Source organism: Sceloporus occidentalis, unplaced genomic scaffold, assembly GCF_023333645.1.
Source record: "Sceloporus occidentalis isolate IW3139 unplaced genomic scaffold, rSceOcc1.0.p SCAF_131, whole genome shotgun sequence".
Lineage (NCBI taxonomy): Eukaryota > Metazoa > Chordata > Lepidosauria > Squamata > Phrynosomatidae > Sceloporus > Sceloporus occidentalis.
Genome location: NW_028317111.1, coordinates 377,893 through 396,783, shown reverse-complemented (window position 1 = coordinate 396,783; position 18,891 = coordinate 377,893). Strand labels below are relative to the sequence as shown.

Below are 18,891 nucleotides of genomic sequence, written 5' to 3'. Positions count from 1 at the left end.
ATTAGTGTGTGATTTATAGTGTGATTAATCGGGCCGTTCTGGGGAGATTGTGAAGGTTCCGCCGAGTAACATTTTCTGTAGAGTCTGATTAGATAAATGAGATCTAGGATGTTCTTCCACCATACGGCGTGCGAAGCCAAGGTGCGTCGGCAGGTTTCCTGTTGTTGAGGAATCCGGACCAGTGGCTTAAAAGGAACCTTTTCGGACTACCCCCCCTCTGTGTATTAAGTACGATCCGGTAGAAGGATCCCGGGATCGGGCCGCTGATCCGCCGGCGTGTAAGATTTCCGATGGATTACATACGATTGGATATGTGATGCCGCTGTTGGGAAGGATTAGTATGGGCAGAGCGGATTCTCCGGACCCTTTGCCTGCGGGTCGAGAACTTCAGCTGCTCCGAAGGCACCCCGACGCGGCGGATGCGCATGCTGGCACATCAAATATTTGGAAAGCTGTTAAAACAATCTTCTTTCCCGCCTGCCAGGGTTTGTTGACTACATGATTGCCTCGGGCATTGTGTTTCCTTATCCAGAATGATAAATGTATTTGTACAGCCGCCGCTTCGGCAGTATTAGCCCGGTTGCAGCTATAAGGTGTGCCTGGTTTAATGCAAGCATTTTGTGAATGCATGTTTTGAATTGGCTCATATTATACTCGCCTTGGATAAATCGTAAGGAACTCTTACTTTGCTGAGAGGGTGATCGTTAAGTGGAACAGCCTCCCAGCAGAAGTGGTAGAGGGTAATACAGTGAAGGAATTTAAACACGCATGGGACAGGCATGCTGCTCCTGACTGGGGAGAATATGTCTGATCTGCATTCTATGTTTCTCTGTGTGTAAAACTGAAATGTATATATAAATTTTAAAAAAATGTGGGCGAGCCTCTTTCCTGCTTCTTCACCTTGACGTATATGTAATGCGCTCGGTCACGTTCTCACCTATTTATAGTGTGCATACTGCTGCCTGTCAGCTCTGACTAATTTGTTTAAAGTCCAAAGGGATGTGGCCGTGCTGTTTACCCGGCCGTGCGATGTCATTTATCTCATGTGATATGTGTGTGATGTCATTTATGTCACATGTCACGTGACGTGTGTGATGTCACCAGGGCTTTCTGCTACCTTTTGGGCGGTGATGACTTCTTTTCACTCCCTGTTTCTTGTTTTGTTTTTTATCCATAAAGCTAAACTTTGTCTAGCAGGAAACCTGCGGAAACTCCTCGCGTTATCTGCCCTTATCCTCCTACATCGCTACGCGGTATCACGCTGGGTTCTAGATTATTCTAGATCTCTCTATTTCTAGTATTTTGGGACTGCCTTTACCTCACCTTCCTTACCACACAAAAGTAATATTTTCTTAGTTCTTTCAATTAAAGCCCCCCCCACACTTCATAGGAACGTTAAGAAAGCAGAATGCCGATAGATTGTAAGCTCACCAGGTCAGGGTCCTCTTCTCCCTCTCTATCAGTATGTCTTAACATGTGTTCAGCTCCTGTGAGATTTCCAGGACATTTAATGACCCCCCCCCCCAAAAAAATGTAAAAAAAATCTAAAGGGTATGAAACGTGCCCGCAAGAAATCGCTCGCATTCCCTTCATAAATAATATAGAAAAATAACAAAATATATAAAAAAAACGTTTTATTATTCGTCCGTCTCCTCTTTATGATCTCTAGCATCTTTTGTTATGTGCCAAGATATCGGAAACGCATGTTGCGGGACGTCCGTGGTTTTTGGTCACGTACCTGATGTGGGCTCTTGGCGGCTGTTTACGATTCCCTTATGGCATATAAATATATAATGAAACTTAATACAGCGACGGGATCAGCAGTGGCGCGGCTTCTTCCTTTCTCTTTCATTTTTTAAGGTAACGATTGTGCGAATATTTTAATGAAGGTAATTGGTGCGAGTTATAAATAAGCTTTACTGACACTTTAATGAGGGTCTCATAAATTAGCCTCCGAAAATGTAAAGAAAAAGAAAAATTTAAAGTGTGTGTATATATAATATATATATATATATATATATATATATATATATATATATATATATCTCTCCCACACATGCATTAAAGGTCATACTTTTCAGGCTAAGAATTGTTGCAGACTTAGCTCACTTACAGAAGTTCTTGTTTTTGAAAGAAAAGCTAATTTTGTCCTTTAAAATAACATGAAGTGGATTGAAATCCAGCTTTCGAAATGCTGTGAGTGTGCGTTCATAATATAATCATTTATTTGATAAAACATATTAACCTCTCCTTAAATACCTTCCAGTTGTATAATACGTACTAATTGTATTTGTGTTCCTGTACCGCGTGTAACACAATCCCGTTTATGTGTTTAATAAATGTATTTATTTATTTTTAAGGTTGAGGAAGGGTGGTGGAGCGGGAGCAACAACGGAAAATCCGGCCTGTTCCCATCCAACTTTGTGAAAGAGCTGGAGCCGTCAGATGACGGGGAGAGCCAGGACCTCCTCGAAGAGTCAGGTAATCGACAAATCTACAGAACGGACGTAAAACACGGCCAGCATGTACATAAAACGCCAAGCGATCAGCTCGCGCCAGCAAATGCTCGCTTATCCACGCTTACGCTCGCTTATCCACGCTTACGCTCGCTTATCCACGCTTACGCTCGCTTATCCACGCTTACGCTCGCTTATCCACGCTTACGCTCGCTTATCCACGCTTACGCTCGCTTATCCACGCTTACGCTCGCTTACACACAAATACTAACGGTATAAAGGCGATCTAAAGTGGAAACATTCTGGATTCCATCGCTATCCGGGTATACATGTGTAGTGTGTGTGTATTATAGCCATATAGTAATTTATATATAATTTAACGTGTGCGTTTTGTGGCCCACCTCGTACCGGAGGGCTTAAACTGCCGCTTCTTGACATGCGCATGGACGCCTCTTCTTCTGTCTTGGGCAACAGGGCCCAGGGATCTGGCCGTGACCGGCTCACCCACAGGACGGGTTATTTGGTTATATCTCACAAATGAGCCCCGGGCCGTATTATGCATTAGAATAGAAATCTGCGTATTATACGTTCCTTGGTTGTGTCCATACAACGGGTGCCGCCATCTTGAATCCTTTTTCTCTGGATTTCCATGACTCCTTCTCCCCGTTAAATCATCTCTCTCATCACGTTGCCGATTGTCTCATGGAGATAAGAGTTTGGAGAATAAGGGAGAGAGCTTTAAAACAAGAAAACGGATTAATTAACGCTGGCTGCCATTCCAAGACCTTTCTCAGCCCCGCGATCCTTCAAACCGATCGCTTACACTGCTTGTGGGTAGTTTCAAAATATTCGTTTAGGAAAAAGTTGGACCCAAAATGTCGTCCTCCTGTAGAACGTCTACTCCCGAGATCTGGTTGAGCAAAGATCTGATAAGGAACGGGGTCTTCAGACTCGGGGTTGTAGCCGTGTCCCGAACGCCATTCCCACCTCCTTTGTCTGAGGTCCGCAGTTGGGCGATACGACCTTTGGAACCATAAATCCGTCCAGGCTTCTGGCGTCCTCCATTGTTCCTTATCATGTACCCGATGACACATTACCTGCCGTGGGGTATATTGTAAGCATTTAAAGTACACCAAACTGAGGTGGAAGCTGCAGCTGCCTTCCTCCGTGGTCCAATGGTTCTTACCATTGATGGTCCATAAAGCAAGCTCATTGAAATCAATGGGGGCGATTTACTCGGGGGGGCGTGAGAATAGCTGACAGGCATGCAAAGGGGCAAATCCGTATGGGGGGATTCTGCGGACCCGTGTGGGTGGGGATCATGCTATAGAAAGGACTAAGTTTTAAGAAATTCATCCAGCCACCCAGGGAGGGTCGCTTGGTGCTCAAGTGGTTAAAAGATGTACAAATAGAATATATATATTTATATAGTTTTCCTTTCCTTCCCCCATAGCTGAGCCGGGGGCCGTTACGGCCTCCCCTGCCTCCCCGGTACTCTCCCCGGGGAATGGGCCGGAGGCGTCCCCCTCGCCTGTGGCTCCGCCAAAGAAGATCATCGGCGTCGGGTTTGGAGATATTTTCAAAGATGGCTCGCTGAAGCTTAGACCAAGGATGGCAAATTCTGACTCGGACTTCAAAAGGATCGAGAAGGTGAGTGGCGTGCGGACATGGCAGGCGTCCTATATATGAGCGAGCCCTCCGATCGCCAGCCGGCGCGTTCCCCGCTGCTCTTCCCCCGGTGCCGGGTGCTACTCTGAAAAGCTTCCGAATGGATTAAAGGGTAAAACCAAAATCAGGCAATGTTTTTAGATTTTATTTTTTTGAGATTAACGTCCTGTTTAAGATTTCTTGTATTTATGCCGTAAACGGCACAAATTCACCCCTTTATGCCGGCAGGGAAGCCGCCCTGTAATTCTGTAACCCGCCATATTAAATATATTTATATAATATATATCCCTCCTCTGAGCGGATATCAGAAAATTATGTGTTCCTTTAAATGAGAATGAATGCAGAAAGCTGGCCGTCCTGCTGTAATAATAATATTAATAATAATAATAATAACTGCGATTCCTGCGGAAGATGCTTTATGGCACGTTGTGGCGTCTCGGGGCTTCTGACCCTTTTTGAAGTCCTTGGAAGCTCCGTTGCGGAAAGTTTCACCGTCTGGGTCTGTAAAACGCTGCTTCCTGCCTGTTTTGGGGGAAAAAAAACACATTTTGCCGCCCTCTCCTCTTACATATTCCCCCCACCTTGTATTAAATAGGCTGCTCATCACAGGGGGGTTTACTCACAAGGCTGAGAGCCCCTTCCAAGCAGTCTCACTAATTTCACTATGCATTATACAGGGCCGCTCAAACTTTAATGCCTGGGGGAGCTCCCTGGGGCTGGCCTCTCGTAAACACAGCGTGAGCTTAGCGACCGAAATCCACAACACGTGGTTGAGTGAATACTGCCCTAAACTTGGTCTTCCGTGTCCCAGTCACGGCAGGTGTTCACACGCCTCAACTTATTTATAGTGCTTTAAAGCCACGAGACCTTCATGTGCTGTAACAACGCGTCCTAGTGCAGAATAATAGTACGAGACGCCTACCCATCGTATGCCCTCTAAGTTGTCCTCGTTACGTTTTCATTTTGTCCCCCGTTTCAGTATCTGTTATTTGTTTTATATATATATAGCGCCATCGTATTCCGCAGCGCTGTACATCTGGTTCTGTCTTATTTCTGCAGCCGTTGCCCACCCCACCTTCAGGTTCTAGATTATTCCGCACCTCGAGCGCCGAACTCTCCCGGACGGAGACGGACAGCAAGCCTAAAGGTACGAGTATGATCTGCCTTCAACCTTTCAGCAAATATTTACACCTTTTTCCCCCGTTTTTATATGGATCGTGATCGGCCTGTGCCCTATCGTACCTGAACGTTACTGACGGAGGGAGCGGGTCGCGCACGTCTAACCATTCATCTCTTGTTTGTAGCCAAAGAGACCTGCCGAGCGCTGTTTGCCTACGTGGGAGTCAACGATGACGAGCTTACCTTTAAAGAAGGGGACATAATCCAGATCATAAGTAAAGTGCGTTTCTGCGAGTGTTTCTTTATATACTGATAACCAGGTATATAATCCTAGAATCCTGACCCATTCTGTCCGTCCGTCTAGTCTCTCCTGCTGTAAAGATCAGACCTTAATCAGTCGCTGGTCTCGTCTTAGATTCAGGAGCCGTATGTCTATCCAGCGCATGTTTAATACCCTCACTGTATTACCCGCTACCACTTCTGCTGGGAGGCTGTTCCATAACTTCCTTACACCTAAGCCTCTGACCCTTTCGTTTTAGATGATGGCTCCTACCCCCCCCCCCCCACTGTGTTAAGAAATAATAAATCCTTTTAAATATGTAAAAAGTTCCTCCATGTGGAGCGCAGCTGAAACTCCCCGTTCCTCGCTTCCATCGCGCGTCTCTCTTGCAGGACACCGGGGACCCGGGCTGGTGGAAAGGAGAGCTGAACGGTAAAGAAGGAGTCTTCCCCGATAACTTTGCAGCCTTAATCCCGGATTCCGAAAGAGAAGTACGTTTTGAACTTGTCCGTTTCTTTTGTTTGCGGCGCATCCGTTACCCCGCCTGCTATCCGATGATATCGGTCGGCATATGTCCTCAGCGCCTGCGCCGGTCCGGCACGTGCTCGTTTTATATGTCATTTATATGTTATATGTCTTACTGACAATGGATAGAGACAAGCCGACAAGAAGTTATTAAAACTTTCCAGCAAAATATGCTTTTTTTTTTTTTTTTTTTTTTTTTGTAACACAATAATAATCTAACAATCTGCTGCGACCGATCATCCTCATGTTTTCAGCCTGTGGGGGTTTTTCCTTTATATTTTATGCAATAACTTGGTGCCCCTAATATGCTGCTGTTGGTTATCGGTAATATTTGTGCTGTTATTATTATTATTATTATTATTATTAGTAATATTATTGATGTTTGTATTGTGCTAATACTTCATATAGTGCTTTAGACACGTGACGTGTTTCTTTTTCTTTTAGAAACCAAAGAAGCCCCCACCTCCTAGTAAAAGCCCAGGTATGTGAATGACGTGTTGGGAATAAAACCCGGCGGGGGGCATTGCTGAATCAACACAGGCAAACGCAGCGTGGCCGGTTCAGACGGGTTATTCAGGGCCGTATATTAGATTACAAACTATTGTTCCTCTGTTAAGGGTCGAGCCGGTGTAATTAATGGCACTAAAGTTGTGGGGAACTTCGGATATTACTGTAACTTTGTGGTTTTTTTTTAACCCCTTCATGACAAAGCCCGTACATGTACGGGCTCACAATGCATTGTTTTTTGTTTTTTTTTATGGGTTTAAGGACAACCCATCCTAAATATTAATATATTTGTACTTTTGGATTGTAAGCATAACCCGACTACATTTTTAAGGACCGGTGGGGGGAAAAAAAGTCCAAGAAACGTACTAAACTCTCACAAAACCGATTTTTTTCCTTCAGCACCAAAGCCGGAACTTCGCATCAGCGAGAAGAAGTTTACCCCGACCAAACCGGAAGACAAAGGTGATCAGTCAATGCGGGGTTAATGTATCGCGTGGTGACCATTCGATGGACTTCTCCATACGGCCAGGCTGCAAGGAGTTAAAAGTCACACATTAACCCTTTCCTGTGTATAATCTGTTCGTTGCAGATGAAAAGTCATCTCTGGATTCTAAGCCTTCCAAACCAGCCGCCCCTCAGGTACCACCCAAGAAACCCTCCCTCTCAAACAAGTCGAATAGCCTGTTGAAGTCCGTCTCCATCCCACCCAAACGACCCGAAAAGCCAGCCTTACCGGTACCTACATCCAAGTGAGTGCCTCCAGATGTATGTAGCGCGTCGAGTCCAGGTTGTTACGCGATGCTCTGCTTTTAACGTGCCCTTTTCCCATGGTACAACGCTTTAGAATATGACAGCGCTATATAAATTAATAAATAATTATTTCAACGCTGAGCGCTTTACAGAAGACCCAACGAAGGCGTCTGTGGTGGTAAACGATGCATGGTGTGGTGGTTTATGAGATATTAACCCCTTCATGACAAAGCTACTCACAATGCGTTGTTTTTAATGGGTTTAAGGACAACCCATTGTCCTTAAGGGGTTAAATATATTAAATTGTGGTCCTGTTCTATAGTTCGGCCTCGTTTGGACGGCTCACGGTCTCCCCTCAGACCCGTATTGGTCTATTGGGTACCAGGCGCCTGATTTCCCCTCCTGTTTACTTGAAAACATTTATTTTGTTCAAGCATTTTTGTTATTTGTAGTTTTTTTTTTTTTTTGTTTTTTTTAGCTACCTTGTTTTACTTAGTTTTTTTCTTTACCGCTTTAGGTTTTGCTGTTAAGATAACAGAAGGTTTTATTATATTTTGTAGCCTTTGGTTTCGTTGTTTTGCTTTGTATTTTTCCTGTACGATAACGCCGTTCTCTTTCAGACCCAACGGGGATTCGCCTCTAACTCGACCCAAATCAGAACCTGAGCCGCTTAGTAAAATGAAGATGGACCTGGAGCAGATTCTGAGCCGGCCAAAATCCGTAGAAGTCGAGCCGTGTGCCGCTAAAAGCCCCAGAGAACACGGTACGTAAAACGCGTTTGCCGGTGCGTCCTTTACAGACGGCGGAGAGTAAATTCTCGCGCTCGCCGAAACCGGCTTTGTTCAGGTGGCAAACATTTCATTACATTGCAGACCGACCTTCACCAGTCGCTGGTCTCGTCTTAGATTCAGGAGCCGTGCGTCTATCCCATGCAGTTTAAATCCGCTCGCTGTATTACCCTCTACCACTTCTGATGAGAAGCGGTTCCGCTTATTTACCACCCTCTTAGTTAAGTACTACTTCCTTGCGTTACATCATGTTATCTGTAATAAACACGCGTCTCTTGTATAGCAAGCGGAGTGTTATCTTAATTTCCATTCACACCCTGTTAAGTTGCTGATTACTGTAAACTAGAGTAAGATAAAACACCTTAACTGTATACTACCAAGGGCCGGTTTTGGCCCTGCATTATCCATAAAGATTACGTGGTGAGGAAATCTCCGCAATCGCTGCTCCTCGCTGCTCCTCGCTGCTCCTCGCTGCTCCTCGCTAACTATTCGGACGCCGCTTAGTTCCTTATACAGGTATACATCGCCACCTAGTGGTTAGAATACGGTCTGCAGTCTTACCCCTTTCACATCATTCCATGATCCATTTAATTCCTAGTTTTAATTCTGCTGGCTGTCCTTAAATTACTTATAATGTACTTTCTTTTCTGACGCGGTGTCCACAAGTGCCGTTTAATTTACATATGATTTATAGCTACAGGTTTCCTTCCCTGCGTGCATAATTTTTGTGTTCACGATCGCACCACGACCCATAAAAAAAATCTTCATAAGATCCACTTCCCATATACAGGCAAAGTTAACGGTTATCATATTGAAGTTTTGAAACTGCGGCCATATTTACACATGGTAATCGTGGAGCAGGTTTGAAGACGTAGAATAGTTGCTATGGAAACTGATGAGTTAAAGCTGTGATCACTCTGGCTCTTAATATGTATATGCGCAGGCATGTTCTATACATCTCCGTCACTGTGTAGTGGGTCACGTTGGGGACAGTAACCTTAGGATATGGCACCTCTGAGATATTCCTTTACACATCGGCTCATTCTGTTCCTTCTGCAAATGTTTCATTCTCCTACTTTGCAAGATATTTTTTTTGTTTCCGAAATTTCCTCTCCTTCGCTTTTCTTTCCAGATTTTGTTTCCTCTCCTGTTTGCCATGTTTTCCTTCTTTCGTGTCAGGACCTTCCCCTACCCTTCTTCATTTTGGTAAGATCGCATTTTTTTGTCACCGAAAAACCCTAGACGGGTCCGTTAGAGAGGCCGGGAGCACGTAACCTAGGTATTCTTCGATCACTCCTCTATCGTGCCTACGTGAAATGTGAGGGGCTTCTTCCCACCCAGCTTCCCATTAATAAAAGCTCGGCTTCCTTTTAGGTTAAACTGGGGGCAAATCGGATGTATTCTGCCCATTAGTTACACAGTTAAGTAGAGAGGCTCCACCTTCTGGACTAATTATGTATTGCATGTATAGCATGTGTAGTTGTTGTGATGCTAATAGCAGGTATAAACATGTTAAGAGTGGGGCATATAGTCGGGCAAGGGGCAGTACTGTACGTTATTGTAGCCAATCTGTGTAACGTATGCATGTACACTGTTTTAAAACTTTTGGCCCTCCTTTGCACAATGGTCCTCAAACTCGTATACATAGAATACATATATATCTGTGAGGTGCATCAAGGGGTCGCCTGGAGGTCGTAAACCCTGTTTTAAAAGAAATCATGCCATGCGTTGTTGCTTTTTAACCTCGCAAATGAAAGGCCCACTGCAGTTCTGTTTTCATATTGTCGCAGTTCATCTTGCATGGATTCCGACGCATTTTACTGCATGCAGATCGGTGCAGGTGTTGTGTAGTTACTGGACTTACAAAGTTTAGCTCCTCCCCCTGGCCGGCTCTGCTGGAACCAGGAAGCATACGTGTGTACACTGGGGGGAATTCAATGAAAGGTCATAGCTTCAAGGTCTGGTATTTAACCCCTACTCTCCTGTGCATACAAGTCATTTAAGGACTTCAACAGGCATTCAAAAGTAATAAGAAAGGTTTGAGGACCATGGTGTCAAATACAGCAGGCGCCGCCTGTCCTTTATGCAGACCGGATACTATGTGTCACCACGCGGTGACATCCGCATAACATTACTGTTCATCCGTTGTGTGAGTTTAACGCACGATTGGTTTACATTTGTTTTATCGCTGTGTGTGTGTTTATTCCGAGTATAAAAGAAAGGATGTTCTTTACATATGTTAAGAACTGAGTTGTAATTTTGTCCCTCCCTATTATTATTGTATATAAAATGGAAGTTTATCCCTGGAGCTTGATTTCATTGAATAAATTCCAATAACTTTACCGTACATTCTTTGTTGGTGAGACTGTTTATTCTTTTAAAGCCCAATTCTGTTTACAGGTCACAGCGCTCACAAATGGCTTACATTTAAATTTGGCAGCTAATATTGGCGTTATTTAATCAGCAGTATAGAGGGGGGGTCTTCTAACTTAAGCCTAACTCCCTGGGTTTCTTTTGAAGCTGATGGATCACGTTTTGGAGTCATGAAAAATTAAGGAAGCTTTTATTTATATTAAAAGTAACGTTTTGAGAATCATTTCCTTATAGGTGTAGAAGGGGGCGGGGAAACTAACTACTGATGCCCCCCCCCCGCCGTCTTGCCCCCTGGTTTTCAGCCCAGAAGCAGATCAGATAATAAAATATTATATTTTTTTTATTATTTACAAAACTTATTCTGCAAACCTCACTTTTAATACACTCTAGATTGTAAGCTTGTGGGCCAATCCCTCTCTAGTTTTGTGAGATCCCGTGATTTATATGTATTCAGCGCTGTGTAAAGGGTCGGTGCCATATAAATAAAGCATGATAATAATAGTAAGTATCTTTTGGGTGGTACGTGTAAGGCAGCGATGCACCTGTTTGCAGCCATGTTTGCTGCATTTAATGTACTGAATTCAGCTATTGCTCTTCAATCAACAAGGCAAATCAGTACAGCTTAGAGCACAAATAGCAGACGCATTTACAGTATAAATCACCCCGAGAAGTGCAAGGAGACGGCTTCAACTCGTGGCTGCGACCCCAGACCTGGTGGAATTCACTGCCGAGTACAGGGGCTGCCGCCGAAGATTGATTGATCTGTCATTTCCACTCAAAACTGCACTCCTTTCTCTCTCACTCTCACACAGAACAATGTTGAATAATTACCCCAATTTATACAAAAAAGAATAAGAGAGCTGCGAACGCAAATTGTAATTGGAGTGGTTAATGGCATTATTTGGGACTTGGAGCAAGTGTCTAGTGTCTCATGCAACCTCACCAACAAATAATGTATATTAAAGTACTTTAAGGAGAAGCTGCAGCACACCGCTCCCCCCCCCAGTCCCATATTTGTTCCGCTGTTGGGTGCTGGAGTCCACCCGTCGGTGCCATCACACCTACTGAGGAACCTTCTAAAGATGGTAGCGGGGTTTCTCACTAGAGCTTCTTGCGTAATCCGGCGGTGGAGCTGACCGCCAGTGAGTATACGGGGGCCGCAGTGGTGGCAGGAGCTAAACGTACCCCGTGTAAGCAGAGGAGCTGGGAAAGAGACGAAAGGGGGTATTCTGCGGGATTTTATTATTAACATAGGGTTGAGATGAAGGCAGTTCTACGTTGAAGTCCGTAAAGCAGCATGGACAATGATTGGCGATGGTGTAATGAGAAGGCTGCGGCCGGGGGCCGAATATAATTAGGTAAAAGACGCCAATCAAGTAGATTGATCGGGGAGAGAGAGAAAGCCGATGCAGTAAAAGGGCTGGCTGGCTGGCCAAGGGATAATTGGTCTAATAATGGTCTGGGGGGCTCGACATGGTAATGGACGGAAGGGGAGCGGGTGTATTGGAATGATCTGTCGGTGTATATGCATCGCGCGCTACTCGCTGAAGATAAATCACATATACTCACCATACTTATTCTACTCATTATACTGATTGGCCGCGCAAAGCGTATGACGTGGTCTTCATCATGGCAACCATGGAAAAGGTGCCGGAATTGTGGTCCCCCCCCCCCCATACATAACCACCTGCTGTATTTAAGCCGTAATCCATACCACGAGTGCTCGGAATAAATGGCGATGGTTTCTTTTTTCCTTTAGATCCACTGAGTTTTGATGATGTGCTGCCTACCTCAGAGAACTTGTCTCACCCGACCGCAAGCAGACCAAAGATGCCCGGAAAGCGATTGCCCGGCCGGTTTAACGGCTGCCCTCCCCCTGTAAGTAATGAGCTTTTCAGTGTGACCTTATAATCACCTTCACGGAGGCGGCAATAGAACAACATTTACTGGCTAATTACCCTGCCGACGGAGATAAAAGCATCACCTTTGATTTATTCATTGTTTGTTTTATATATATCGCCACCAAATTCCGTAGCGCTGTACACCTATATGTTTTAATTTATCGTACGGCAATCTTGGAATTTTTTGCTGAGAGATCTTGGCCGTCTTCCTGTGAAAATAATTCTAGGATACATTGTGTCTAAGAGCCGCACATGTTATATTGTAAATGTCTTAAGGACTCGCCCGTAGTGTTTTATATTTCAAATCCGTTCATTAAAACGACCCACGGCTTGGGCTTTTTATCGCTGATTTGTGTAATTGTTTAGGCGATATTTAGATTAAATGTTAACCGTATGGGAGCCGAGATTTGTTTCCCGATGGCAGAGCTGGCGTCACCTAATCGATTTCCATTCCCAAAGTCCTCTCCCACCCCCCCCATCCACAAAAGGCTGCCTGAACCAATCAATATCAATCAACGACTTAACAATAGGTGAGAGATAACTTAATAGGCAGGAATAATTACGTGAGTTACCTCTCACCGTCGTATTCACTAAGGTGGGTTTCCAGCAGACGTATTGCTTATTGGAATCCGTTCTCCTGGAGCGATCGTTGCACAGACTCCTCTCTCCGAAGGTAAAACGTAGACTAAGATTGGGAAACGTGGATTACGATTCCAGGAGATTATTCCTCCGTCACTCGGAGAAGTGGAGAAAAATGTGGACCCATCACCCAAAATACCGGAGTATTCAGAATTCTCCATTCAGAATTCTGACGTTCGTATTGATTACTCCTTCCAGTGAAAAACGAGATATTTAGTAATTTCAGTAATGCCGTGTATTACGGGGTCTAAGCCGATGACGGCGATTGTTAAATGGTTTTGGTCCTTGGCTCCCCATCTGTCACGATGTCGTGTTTGACATTTTATCTGCTTTGCATACAGTCACTCGCCTTCCTCCAGTAATTGCAAATGTGCCTCGTTTTATTGCTTTCTTGGCTAAAGTGTTACAAATGTGACAGAAGCGGTGTCTAGCACCAAGGGTCCGAGGGGACGCGAGTCCTCTGGCAGCTTGACTTGCGACACGTCTGCCCGCTGTAACCTAAGAAATCCTGTCCTCCTGCCCCTAGGAGAACCTTCGGGCAGCGGAGCGTTCCAACTCCCCAGCTATTTGCCCCCGTTGTTGCTGATATAGTTTAACGCTCTGTACGTGGCTTCGAGAAGCGATGCTTTCAGCCGATCGGATGCATCACCGTTCATCAAAGACTATTGATGTCCAATAATGATGTTTTGCAGGACGCTAAAGATTCAGCCGAAATCATAAAGGTTGCTAGAGAGGAGGAGGATGAAAGTGCCAAAGTGAAGACCCCTGAAGTTAAGAAGGTGCGTCTTGATCTATTAAAGCTCGCTTCTAGATGCGCATGTATTTTCTGAGCTTATGTCTCAAGCCCCATCGTGAGCATCTTGGAGAGAGCGAGGAGTCAATAAAGTGTCTGCAAGCCTTTTGTTTGCTTGAATAGCTCATGTTGGAACTATAATAGAAGCTTTTATGTTTTTGTGTCAATGTATGAAAAAACATTTCGTGTTTGTTTGCCTGAAAGCGCTGTTTTTGTTCTTAAACTTCCAGCCACCTGTTTCCATCTCGACTCCACCTGTATTCACTCCCACGCCTTCCGTCACCACGACTTCCGTTATCTCGCCTTCCGTCACAGCGCCTTCTGTTTTCTCGCCTTCCGTCACCACCCCGACGTCTTCCCTTGCCAAGTTCTCCAGTCCCCTGAGCCCGGCTCCTGCGGACGTTAGAGGGAAAGTGGATGTAACCGACAGTAAGAAGAACGAAGTGGAGGAACTGAAAGCCCAGATCTGCGAACTTCTCACTATTGTGGACGCGCTCAGGAAGGAACACCGGTAACGTGACTTCTGTTGAGATTGGTCGCCGGGCTTTGGCCGTCTTTTTAACGTTTAATGAGCAACGTGTGGGGATTGGAGGAAAGCGGCAGCTTTAGTGATCTCTTTTGTATAATGCACTGTTTATGTGTAATATGTTTAATTGTGTCCAATTCTTCTCATTGAAGGAAAGAGCTGGATAAGATAAAGAAAGACCTAGAGGAGGAGAAATTGTTGCGTACCAGCCTGGAGGTGAGTATTTCTTTTTTCTACACACCGGCGCCCTCTACTGGAGAGGTGGATGCAACATGATGGGAGAAAGCATGAAGACCCTGTACATATTGAACTTAGCTTTAATGTCATACCCAACTTAACGCACTCTCCGGGGCCACACACCACCACACACAGGGTAAAACGCGCATGTCAGGAGAGATCATATGGCCAGGCGACTAGAAGGAATAATATCTAGATGTTGATTACCGCAGGCTTTTTAGGGAATGGCATTTTGAGTTACGAGGGTGTTAGTAATGTCTGTATACGATTAGGCAACTAGTTTCTTTCCTTTATATGACGCCAGCATAGTTATCCTCTATTTCCATTTAGATACAATGGTGATAAATGTAAGGTTATGCATCTGGGTAGTAAAAACACATGTGACATTTACTCGCTTAATAAGTCACTAAATGTATTAATTGATTAATGAATATGTGATAATTTAGTAAATAATTAAAATCATAAAAAATAAAGCAACGCTGAAAAATAATGGAGCCGGCTGTGATCTTTCAACGACGCTATAGTCGTACAAAGTAGCACCATTGGATAACGTGAATGCTATATAATGTCATGTGACACCATACACTGTGTGTAAAATTTTAAAATATATATATATATATATATATATATATATATATATAATTATTTATTTTTTTAATTATTATTAACATATATACTTTTTAAATAACCAAAGTTAGTATTTCTTTTTCTTTTCTTTTTTTTTTTTTTTTTACTTGATTTCTTGATTCTTATCTAGTGATTAGTCACGTGGTACATAAAATACATAAAACAATGTTTCTTTAGTTAAGCACTTTTACCAAGGTGGAACTTCACTTTAGGATTTGGGAGATCTTGGCTGATGCTGCTTTTTACTTCTTCTGTCTGTACGTGAAAAATAATGTGTTTATTCACTCAGGGTGAGATTGACCGGCTGAAGAAGGCCATCCATCTGACATGAAACATCGCCTTCCTGTAATAATCCGATCTGGACATCGGAACCTCACACCGCGATGGAAGCTGGTTCAACACTTACTGGCATTTTTCTTATATAAAAAACAAACAAACTTTTATATATAATTTTATTTCCTTTTTTTTTTTTTTTTTTTTTGCCAATAAGATAAAGCGGCCTTACTTCTCACTGTGCTGGAATAGCAGACCTTTTTGTCGGTTTGCTTAAAAATACTACTGAACTTATGTGTAAAGAGAGGGAATTCTGTATTAGACTTTTATCAAGTACTTACGTCATTTTTAAATATGTTTAATGCTCAGAATACGGTGATATATCTTTACAAATCTGTAATATAGGTGGGGGTGGGGAGGGGGGACAAAATAGCCTTCTTGTAACAGTAGCTTCGACTTTTCCTGCTCTTGGAAAGCGATTACGACAATGATATATATATATATTATTATTTTTTTTTTGTATATTTTTACCCTTTATTTCCCTCCCCAGGACCACACACTGTTGTGCCTGTCTGCAGTCAGAGTATTAATAACCGATCTGTGTATATTTAGATTTCTATCGGATAGTACCTATGTGTTCATACTGTATGTAGGAAGCGAATCACCTATGCACAATAGTAACAATGTTTAGTATTTTTTTATATATGTTTATGAGAAATCAGGTCACTTGCACTAAAAAAAATTTACAAGGGATCCGCGTTAGATGCGCTTTGGGCTTTGGGCCTCGATTGCACTTAAACACTGGATAATTCTGTATACTCTTTATAAGTATATAGAAGTATCATTCCTGTCTGCTCCTGTAATTTTTCTCCTAATATATAGCATTTCTCCTATTTTTATATTTCAAAATGATCTGCAACAATACAGTTCAAATATATATATATATTAATAATATAATTATATATATATATATATATATATATATATATATATATAATTAATTTTATTATACAATATTACGTTGATTACCCGCTCCGTATTGGCCAAACGATGGATTCCCTTGCTGTTAAATATGTATATTGTTACCTGTGCATTTAAGTGACAGTTTCTGAGATCGCCTTCAGTGTTGGGGCAGATACGCAACGTCCGCGATTTATAAGGAAATACTGTAATCTGAAATATATATATTTTTTTTACCATTATCTCGACAGAAGCTCTCGACTGCTTGAATTAAATCCTTTTCAGGAACTGAGCCTCTTAATTCCAAGATTACCTATGGGATAAAAGCGCGACCCTTTTTTATTTAGTTTTACCTCTAAGTGACAGCATGACAGAGGTGCATCTCGTAAATGAAAGAGAACGGGAAAACAGATTTCATTAGCTAATCCCTGTCCTTTTGAACAGGTATCTGCATGCACGCTCGCGCGGAGGGAGGCAAGACAATCTCTTTCATCCGAAAAGGAAAAAAAAATACACCAAAATGTAATGGCCTTGTATCTTGTAGCAATAAAATTGATAAAGTGCAATGAGATGATTTAGCAAAATGAATCCTTTATAAGCTGCTATGGGTATTTGTAGCCATAAAGAATATTACACTAATGTATCTTTCATGTTGTCTTAAATGATTTATACAAAACATTCCAAATCCTACAGGAGCCCCTTAAACCAGTGCATTCAATTTACTGTTTACAGGTGCTGTAAAATATCGCATGCTTTCTGAACAGTTAATAAAATGATTGAATTTTCACTCTGGTGCCTTTTTTTTTTTTTTTTTTTAAATGTTTGTATTTTTGTTTTTATGGCTTAGAGATGGAACCCCAAAAACTTCCAGACCTACTCATTGACAATGGAGGGTCAGAGGTTTAGATGCAATGTAAGGAAGTTTTACTCTACTGAGAATGTGGTAGATAAATGGAACAGCCTCCCAGCAGAGGTGGTAGAGGCTAATACAGGGAGGGAATTTAAACCAGCAAAGGATATGCATAAATCGATCCTGAGTCTCTGCATCAGGAAAAAATGGGTCGATTAGATGGCTTAATGGGTCTTATTTGCCATTAAATTCTGTTCTTATGCCTTTTTAGGAAGTAAAAGGGGGGCTTTATTAGGCTGTATGTGCGTCAGTATCAAATTTTACCACCTTTTATGGAATTAATAAAACATAAAAAAAAAACATGCTACATCTAGGACTTAATTTGGTCCGACACAGCTTGTTGTTTTTAACAAATATACAGTCAGAGTGGTGCAGAATCACTGAAATATTTAAAAAAAACTAAAACCATCATAGTTTAGTGTATTAATCAGATACAAAATAAATATCGGATATAGTGTGATAAGGGAGCCTTTCAAACAGCACTTGGGCTTAAAGCGTTTGGGGGAAAAAGTCCTAATAAAATTTAAAAAAATAAATAAAAGTGCACATAGTGCCAGATCCGTTATACACGGAAAGTCCAGAGTGTTCGAGTCGCTCGCAAGATCTTATCGCACCCTTAGTTTATTGCATTGATGGTGATATCCTAAATAATAGAATCTGGCAGAAAGCAGCAGATAGAATTGGATACGTCTATTCACAGCGATCTTCTTCTGATGAAGCCATGAGCCGCGAAACGCGTTAATATCCTGAAAGGTCCACGTTCTTCGAGGATATACCCAACAGCTCCATGAACACCACTCCCAAGAGCCAGGGGAAGAGATGGAGCCCATTCATCCCTCTCATTCAGGAACCCATTCATCCCTCTCATTCAGGAACCCATTCATCCCTCTCATTCAGGAACCCATTCATCCCTCTCATTCAGGAACCCATTCATCATAAATCCATTCAGGCTTAAATCTCGGGAAGTCATTCCTTCCGACCACCTATTTTCATGAAGGATCCAGTTCAGATAAACACTAGAGCTCCGTATTATACGGCTATTCTATGAAAAGCGCCCTTGTGTTCTATACCCCAATCGATTATTGCATTTGAATGCGGAACGTAATTCGTATGTGATTTCGTTAGCAATTCAAGCAGTTTATCTTTGGCATGTGACACAGCGTGATGTTTTGATATTAAATGCGTTCAATTGTTAGCGGTCGGGAAATAAAATTTACCAGTTGAGTCAAATGACAGGTTTGGCTTGATTTACCTCCGCCGGTCAATGCGTGTGATAAAACGGCGCTGATTTTCATGTAAACCAGAATTCAATTAATCCAAGCAGGGTGGTGATTGGAATTTGTACTGGTATTTTTCAGAACGTTATCTAAAACCAGGTTCTTCCATGTGGAGTCCCCCAATAACGTCCCGGCGGCGTGGGGGTTTAATAAATGAATGTGTTTAGTAATATCGTAGGGGTCAGTTATTCTTTCCTGTGCCGGCACGGGGTCCATCTGTGGTTAAAGCGGGATGCCACCCTTGCCACGAGTCCCTTTGTGAAAGATAACCGTTCAGATCTG

General features: G+C 42.8%; 1 protein-coding gene across 1 annotated transcript in view; it reads left to right on the top strand.

Annotated features, from left to right (window-relative positions):
- Positions 1-15,520, top strand: part of CD2AP (CD2 associated protein) — a 42,644-nt gene extending 27,124 nt beyond the window's left edge. Inside the window, exons 7-20 of the mRNA XM_089499202.1 lie at positions 2,361-2,481; positions 3,910-4,106; positions 5,184-5,271; positions 5,429-5,523; positions 5,916-6,014; positions 6,493-6,529; positions 6,955-7,017; positions 7,145-7,304; positions 7,926-8,068; positions 12,226-12,344; positions 13,699-13,789; positions 14,115-14,310; positions 14,478-14,541; positions 15,479-15,520. Of these exons, the coding sequence (XP_089355328.1) occupies positions 2,361-2,481; positions 3,910-4,106; positions 5,184-5,271; positions 5,429-5,523; positions 5,916-6,014; positions 6,493-6,529; positions 6,955-7,017; positions 7,145-7,304; positions 7,926-8,068; positions 12,226-12,344; positions 13,699-13,789; positions 14,115-14,310; positions 14,478-14,541; positions 15,479-15,520 (1,515 nt within the window). The remainder of the gene's footprint in view (positions 1-2,360; positions 2,482-3,909; positions 4,107-5,183; positions 5,272-5,428; positions 5,524-5,915; positions 6,015-6,492; positions 6,530-6,954; positions 7,018-7,144; positions 7,305-7,925; positions 8,069-12,225; positions 12,345-13,698; positions 13,790-14,114; positions 14,311-14,477; positions 14,542-15,478) is intronic.
- Positions 15,521-18,891: the final 3,371 nt, after the last annotated feature.